At 48.8% G+C, this 7,536-nt stretch overlaps 1 protein-coding gene and 1 pseudogene across 5 annotated transcripts in view; one reads left to right on the top strand and one right to left on the bottom strand.

Moving 5' to 3' along the window:
• Positions 1 to 4,367, bottom strand: part of HNRNPM (heterogeneous nuclear ribonucleoprotein M) — a 52,926-nt gene extending 48,559 nt beyond the window's left edge. For 4 of the 5 annotated variants that reach the window (XM_023515443.1, XM_012807556.1, XM_012807557.1 and 1 more), the window contains exon 1: positions 4,015 to 4,201. In XM_023515443.1, the coding sequence (XP_023371211.1) occupies positions 4,015 to 4,127 (113 nt within the window). In that variant the 5' untranslated portion in view covers positions 4,128 to 4,201. Of the gene's footprint in view, positions 1 to 4,014 lie in introns of all 5 variants that reach the window. The other variant, XM_003793661.2, reaches the window with a different exon arrangement.
• Positions 4,368 to 5,867: 1,500 nt separating this feature from the next.
• LOC100961234 lies at positions 5,868 to 6,842 on the top strand (annotated as a pseudogene).
• The last annotated feature ends 694 nt before the right edge of the window (positions 6,843 to 7,536 follow it).

Genomic DNA, 7,536 nt, shown 5'->3' with positions numbered 1-7,536 from the left:
CCTGTGGCTCAAAGGAATAGGGCGCCAGCCCCATATGCCAGAGGTGGCAGGTTCAAACCCAGCCCTGGCCAAAAACTGCAAAAAAAAAAATCTTTTTAGGCTTGGTGCCCACAGCACAGTGGTTACAGCACCGGCCACTTATACCAAGGGTAGGCAGGTAGAAACCTGGCCCCGGACCTGCTAAACAACAGTAACAACTGCAACAAAAAAATAGCCAGGCGTTGTGGCATGCACCTCAAGTCCCAGCTACTTGGGAGGCTTAGGCAAGAGAATCACTTAAGCCCAAGAGTTGGAGACTGCTTTGAGCTGTGACAGCAAGACACTCTACCAAGGGCAGAGTCTCAACAACCAAAAAAATGTACACCTATAACTCCAGCACTCCGGGAAGCCAAGGTAGGACTGTTTGAGCTCAGGAGTTCAAGACCAGCCTAAGCCAGAGCGAGACCCATCTCTGAAATAAATAAATAAATAAATAGCCAGATGTTGTAGTGGGCAACTGTAGTCCCAGCTACTTAGGAGGCTGAGGCAAGAGAATCATTTAAGCCCAAGAGCTTAAGGTTGCTCTACGCAGCACTCTACCCAGGCTAGAAAGTGTGATTCTATCTCTAAATAAACGAACATTTCAAAAAGGGATAAATTGTTTCTTTTTGATACAGAGTTTCACTCTGTTGCCCTGGATAAAGTGTTGTGGCTTCATCATAGCTAACATAACCTCAAACTCCTGGACTCAATCAATCCTCTGGCCTCAGCCTCCCTTATAGCTGGGACTATAGGCATTCACCACATGCCCAGCTTATTTTTCTATTTTTATTAGAGAAACTGGTCCTAAACTCCTGAATTTAAGGGATCTTCCCACCTCAGCCTCCCAGAGTTCTAGGATTACAGGTTCTACTGTGCCAGGCCTAAGGGATGAATTTTTATTTTTAGATATCCAATCTATCTGATTTAGCCACAAAAATTAATCAGGAAGAAATGTCACTGATTTTAAATATATGATGCAACCTTTACTTTAAAAAAAATTATCGAGCTTAAACCTAAATGAATGTTTTTTCTCTGACTAAATTTATCTTTTTTTTTTGGAGACAGAGCCTCAAGCTATCCCCCTGGGTAGAATGCTGTGGCATCACAGTTCACAGCAACCTCCAACTCCTGGTCTCAAGCAAGTCTCCTGCCTCAGCCTCCCAAGTAGCTGGGACCACAGGCATCCACCACAACGCCTGGCTATTTTTTGGTTGCAGCCGTCATTGTTTGGTGGGCCCGGGCTGGATTTGAACCCTCCACCTTAGTGTATGTGGCTGGCGCCTTAGCCACTTGAGCCACAGGTGCCGAGCCCTAAATATATCTTAACTCTAAATCCTGACTGACTTAAAATGGAATAGATTTCTTATCCAAATTAAGCAAATTCTCTTCTTACACTCAGGAAAGAAGTTAACTGCAAAATAAGATTTCTAAACTGGGGTCCTCAATCAAACTCATTAGTGCACTACCATTTCAGTCTACTGAATGCACACTCCACTCCTGATGGGACATAGGTCAAGAGAACCCAGTTTCTGCTTTTTTCCATCTCTCAAAGACTTTCAAGATAAAAGTCCAAATTCCTTAATCTGGAATTCATCACCTAATAGCTGGTCTCCAAGGCTTCAACCTTAAAGGATACAGCAACTTTACTTCTTTATAAATAAAGCATATACCCTAATCCCTGGTGTTTGGATACTCTCTTCTCTGTCTCTCCCCAACCATCTTCTCTATCACATCATGATCCTTGTCCTCAAGAGGAACACTACCTAGCAGGCAGCAGGTGTGGGATCACCCTCTTCAGGCCTCCTGCCATGCAATTCCATTTAACTTCTATCACAGCACAATTACCTTACTAAAAGAAATGTCCACTCTGGGCAAGAGCTTCTAAAGAGCTTTGCTTCAAGAGGGTTTGTAACAGGCAGGGCAAGGTGGCTCACACCTGTAATCCTAGCACTTTGGGAAGCAGAGACAGGTGATTGCCTGAGCTCCAGAGTTTGAGACCTGCCTGAGCAAGAGCTAGACCTTGTCTCTAAAAATAGCTAGGTGTTATGCCAGGCACCTGTAGTCACAGCTATTGAGGAGGCAGAGGCAAGAGAATTACTTGAGCCCAAGAGTATGAGCTGCTGTGACCTATGATACCATGGCACTCTAACAAAGGTGACAAAGTGAGACTCTGTCAAAAAAAAAAAAAAAAAAAATCCGCACACCCCTTGACAAAGGTCTAAGTGTAGCTAGCTTCCTAAAGTATCCTCTATTAAGCCAGTACTAGACTGAAGGTTTTCCAACAAGGTCTATTTTATCTCTAAAACTTCCAGGTTCCAACAGTCCATGTATATTTGTCAAATGACTCAGTCACAAAATGACTGTCTGAAAATGGACAATGGAAAATTTGAAAAAAGTACCTCAGATGCTATATAATCTGTAAGTAATTCAACCTGTCCACCTAGCAAGGTTCTAGCAGCACTGTATCCAGCATACAGGAAATAAATTTATCTTAAAGTCCTCCAAATACGGCTCTCAGAAATCCTACTAAGCTCCCCTAGATAGGGAGAAGTGTAAACGAATACATCCCCTTCCAGAGTTCTCAACAGTAAAGCTGGGATCAAAGGAAGCTTTTCTCTTAATCTCTAAGGACCAATAACCGAGGTATTTGTTTCTACCCTCCTCAGGGGAGAAAGAATCTGGCATTTTTTCCAGATTTGATGTCTAACAATACAGCTAGCATATTTAGCAAACACTCATTAGTGTAAGTGCTTAATTCATCTGTAATCCTCATAAACTCTAAAGTTTCACACATTAAAACATGACCAAAAGCATATGTATAGAAACAGAAAGTATAACAAACATTACGGGGGGGGAGGGGGAGGGTAGTTAGTGTTTACTGGCTACAGCTTGAGATGATTAAAAACGTTCTGGACATGAATGGTTGTACAAAATTACGAATGTACTCAATGCCACTAACTTGTACTCAAAAATGGTTAAAATGGCGAATTTTATGTTATGTGCATTTTATCACGATTAAAAAACATATACAGTATATGCCCAGGATTCCCCTTCCCTTCCTCCCCGGCGGCTGGCCTTAGAGCCACAGCATCCCTCTCACATGACTTATCAGTACCTGGGTTTCACCGGGGTATAAGCTAATGGTACCTCCTCCAAGTAAACTTTAAAAACCCAGGAGCCCAGAAAGAGTTCAGAGCAGGGAAGAAAAGAGGACAGTGTCTGGAAGTGGGTGAGCGCTACTCAGGACAGAATTTCTCGCGACACAAGAAGAGTGTCACTCCTGCCCCGCGCCACGTTTTGTTTCTAAAGGTGAACCGTGAGGTTGCACATCCCGTCTCTCCACTAATTCCTACTGCGCACCTGGGGGGCGGCGCGGGAAACAGCGAAGGACTAGAGCCAGGGCCAGATAGTGGGGCGAAAGGTGGTTCCGAGGGAGGCACTTTCCGCTGGGAACCCAGTGAGCGGGCGGGGTGGGGGGAGCAGGGAACAAGCCCCAGTCCCGCCTCGCGGCCCTCCCCGACACCACCCCCACCTCCCCACCGGTTACCCCGGCCCACCGCGCGCCGAGACCTTGGGCGCGCTCTCCCCTCTACTTTACGGGTTGGGAAACCTCGAGCCCAAGGTCACCTGCCTGGCGAGCGGCAGAGACGGCCCCTGGGGCTCCCTGGTCCCGAAGCCCGCGCCATCACCCCCGTGTGCAGTGGCCCGGGGCGCAGACACCTCGGCGATGGGGCTGGAACCGGCCGGGGGACGACTGAGGGCGCTGAGGATCGAGGCCTGGGGTACGGGGCCATCCCAGAGGCGCCCACAGGGCCGCCCGACTCCCCCAGACCCCCAGCCACAGCCTAGGCCGCTCCCACCCTTGGCAGGCCCTGCGGGATAGACCCGGGCCGAAGCCACGCCAGGGGTAGGCCAACAGACCTAACGGAGCCACCGCCGGCCTCCAGCCGCCTAGGAGCCCGACCCTGGGTTAAGGAGCCGTGGAATACTCACCCCTTAGGGCCTGGAGCCCCGTTGCCGCTCGGCACTCCGGGCGCGCCGCTCTCCTCCTCCATTTTGATCTCCGTCGCCGCCACCTCGGCTGCCGCTTCGACCCCTGCCGCCATTTTCTCCGCGTCTGGGCTTTGTGTGAGAGAGCAGGCTGCGCGACGGTGCGCCTGCGCGCTCACGTGATCCGGCGCGACCAGTAACGTCCGCTCGCGCTGCGGCCGGCTCCCGCCTGGTCCCCTCCTGCCCCAGACCACGCCCCTACTCTGAGCCGTGGCCCCACTGTGCGCAGGCGCAGACTGGCAGCTGTTGATTCATTCATCCCTGAAACAAACTTGCATTAGGCAGCACCTGGCGGTGCAGCCCGCCTGCCCTCTAGGTACGGTAAGGGAGACATCTCCCCACTCAACCCACACACCCCCGCAATCCCGGATCTAGTCACTTCCAGCTTCCTGTAACCAGAGCTGGGACAGAGAGGCAGCAAAAAGTTCTGTCTGAGGGTTCCTAAAAGATTCAGACTAGAGGACTTTTTTTTAAAGACAGAGTCTCACTTTATCTCCCTCAGTGCTGTGTTATCTAGCTCTTGGGCTTAGCAGATTCTCTTGCCTCAGCCTCCCAAGTAGCTGGGACTACAGGCGCCCGCCACAGTGCCCAGCTTTTTTTTTGTTGCAGTTTGGCCGGGGTTGGGTTGACCCCACCACCCTCGGTATATGGGACCAGTGCCCTACTCAATGAGCCACAGGCGCTGTCCCAGATTAGAGGATTATTAAAAGACAGGCTAACGCCAAACTAAAATTTTCTTATTGCTATAATGGAATGTATTAGAAGAGATCTACGAAGAGAAGACTTTATTCTTCTTTCTTTCTTTTTTTTTTGGCCAGGGCCAGGTTTGAACCCGCCACCTCCCGTATATGGGGCTGGCGACACCCCGACTTTCTCTATTCTTGATGGAATGTCCTGGAGCATCGTTTCTTCTTTCTTTTTTTGAGACGGAGTTTCACTCTGTCCCCACCCCTATCCTCCCCTAGTTGCAGTGGCGTCTACCTCAAACTCCTGGGCGCAAGCAATCCTCCTGCCTCAGTCTCATGAGTAACTGGGACTACATCTTTACACCATCTCCAGGGACACCACACTCCAAAGGTGGCTTGAGGAGAAGTGGGTGCAGGAATAAGAGGACGTCCAGGTGCAGGAATGAGGAGGGTCTCCAAGGGCCAGCAGAGCTAATGCACTTATGTGTTTCAGCAGACCACCAGCCCATCAGCCACCCTAGCAGGACCTACCCATCTTTCTCCAGCCACATGGTCCTCCCTGCTGCTCTTCTTACAGGACACTGCTATTCCTACAGGCTACAGTAGGTTCCAACTGGGAGTGGAGGGGAGGCTTTCCACTTGTGGTTTCCTCCACTCTCTAAGCCATAGTGGCTTCACCTTGTCCTTCCAGTTGGGGCAGGAAACACTTTTATTCCTCTATAGGTGAGGCAGGGACTCATGCAGAAAACAGATCTTGAAAGAGTGACCCTACCACTTTGAGGCAGAGTTTGCTCATTTGGTTATTAAGAAACTCCCAGGGTGGCACCCGTAGCTCAGTGAATAGGGTGCCAGCCACAAATACCAAAGCTGGCAGGTTCAAACCCAGCCCTGGCCAGCTAAAAGCAACAATGACAACTGCAACAACAAAAAAAATAGCTAGGCATTTGACGGGTGCCTGTAGTCCCAGCTACTTGGAAGGCTGAGGCAAAAGAATCGCTTAAGCCCAAGAGTTTGAGATTTCTGTAAGCTGTGATGCTATAGCACTCTCCTGAGGGTGACATAGTGAGACTCTGTCGAAAACAAGAATAGAAACCCCTAGGATGCAGAATCATGGTCGAGGAGGTACAGAAACATTCTGTGCACACACTTGTGTACAGGTCACTAAAACAGACCCACGATAGAGCAGTGCCTGTAGCTTAGTGAGTAGGGCTCCAGCCCCATATACCGAGGGTGGTGGGTTCAAACCCGGCCCTGGCCGAAATGCAACCAAAAAAAAAAAAAAATAGCTGGGTGTTGTGGCAGGCGCCTGTAGTCCCAGCTACTGACTTGGGAAGCTGAGGCAAGAGAATTGCCTAAGCCCGGGAGTTGGAGGTTGCTGTGAGCTGTGTGATGCCACGGCACTCTACCAAGGGCGATAAAGTGTGACTCTGTCTCTACAGAAAAAAAAAAGACTCATGACATGTTTGTAGCTGATAATGGAAAACTTGTGCCTTTGGATGAAGAGAGCTTCCTGCTGCCCTTGGAGCCTGGCTGAACTGAAATTGTACCTGGGCAGTACCTCTACTTCCATCTTTTGTCTCACAAACAAAAGTTGGCAATCAAGCTGCATAATGAATATAGTCCTGTATTGCATATGCCTACTTGGAAAGAAAATTTTAAGGAGAGGGCCCTAAAAAAAAAAAAAAAAAGAAAGAAAGAAAAGAGCAGCGCCTGTGGCTCAAAGGAGTAGGGCACCAGCCCTATATACCATAGGTGACAGGTTCAAACCTAGCCCCCGACAAAAAACTGCAAAAAAAAAAAAAGAAGGGCCCTCAAAATGCAGCAGACTCATATGGTCATAAACAGTATCTTGCTAGTCAATGACAAGAAAATTAATATTTGGTTACAGGTACACATCCATATCCATCAGGACTGGGGGTTGCTCTGATAGCAGATACAAGATCCAAAGAATGCCAAGTGAATCAGCTGCACAGTCCTCAGTATTACCCTCCTCTCAGGCCAGGGCTGATGCAAATCATACTGCACCTGGTGGAAGTGACTAGCATCATTCTGGGGCTCCTGACTGTTCACACCCTACAGCAGTGAATTCAATTGTTATGGAGCCTAGCAATGCCAAGAACTTTGCACTGATGACTAAAAAGCCCCTACAATGCCAAAACCCCAGTAGCATCCACCTTGGAAACTCGACAGGGTTATCAGTGGGCATCTTGGCTGGGCTCAATGTATTGCTGTGGAACCTGGAAATCAGTGGTTTGTTACTGGATCTGCTGGCAGAACTATAAAGATCTGGGACTTGGGCTCAGCGACCGTAAGCACAGTAGTTATGGTGCTAGCCACATACACTGAGGCTGGCTGGTTTGAACCCGGCCTGGGCCAGCTAAAACAATGACAACTGAAACAAAAAATAGCCGGGCATGTGGCAGGTGCCTATATTCTCAGCTACTTGTGAGGCTGAGGCAAGAGAATCACTTAATTCCAAGAGTTTGAGGTTGCTGTGAGCTGTGACAGCATGGCACTCTACCAGGAGTGACATAGTGAGACTTTGTCTCAATTAAAAAAAAAAGAAAGAAAAATTATCAAGAGAAAGAGATTTTAATGTGGCATTGTCCTCTTCTTCTTCTTTTTATTTTTTTAAAGCTTGGCATTCCTGGCTGGGTGTCTGTGGCTCAAGTGGCTAAGGCGCCAGCCATGTACACCCAAGGTGGCAGGTTTGAAGCCAGCCCGGGCCCACCAAACAACAATGACAGCTGCAACCAAAAAATGGCTGGGCATTGTTGCG

Source organism: Otolemur garnettii, unplaced genomic scaffold (assembly GCF_000181295.1).
Source record: "Otolemur garnettii isolate 467f Iridium unplaced genomic scaffold, OtoGar3 scaffold00071, whole genome shotgun sequence".
In the NCBI taxonomy this organism is placed as follows: domain Eukaryota; kingdom Metazoa; phylum Chordata; class Mammalia; order Primates; family Galagidae; genus Otolemur; species Otolemur garnettii.
This window is presented reverse-complemented; position numbering and strand designations above follow the sequence as displayed.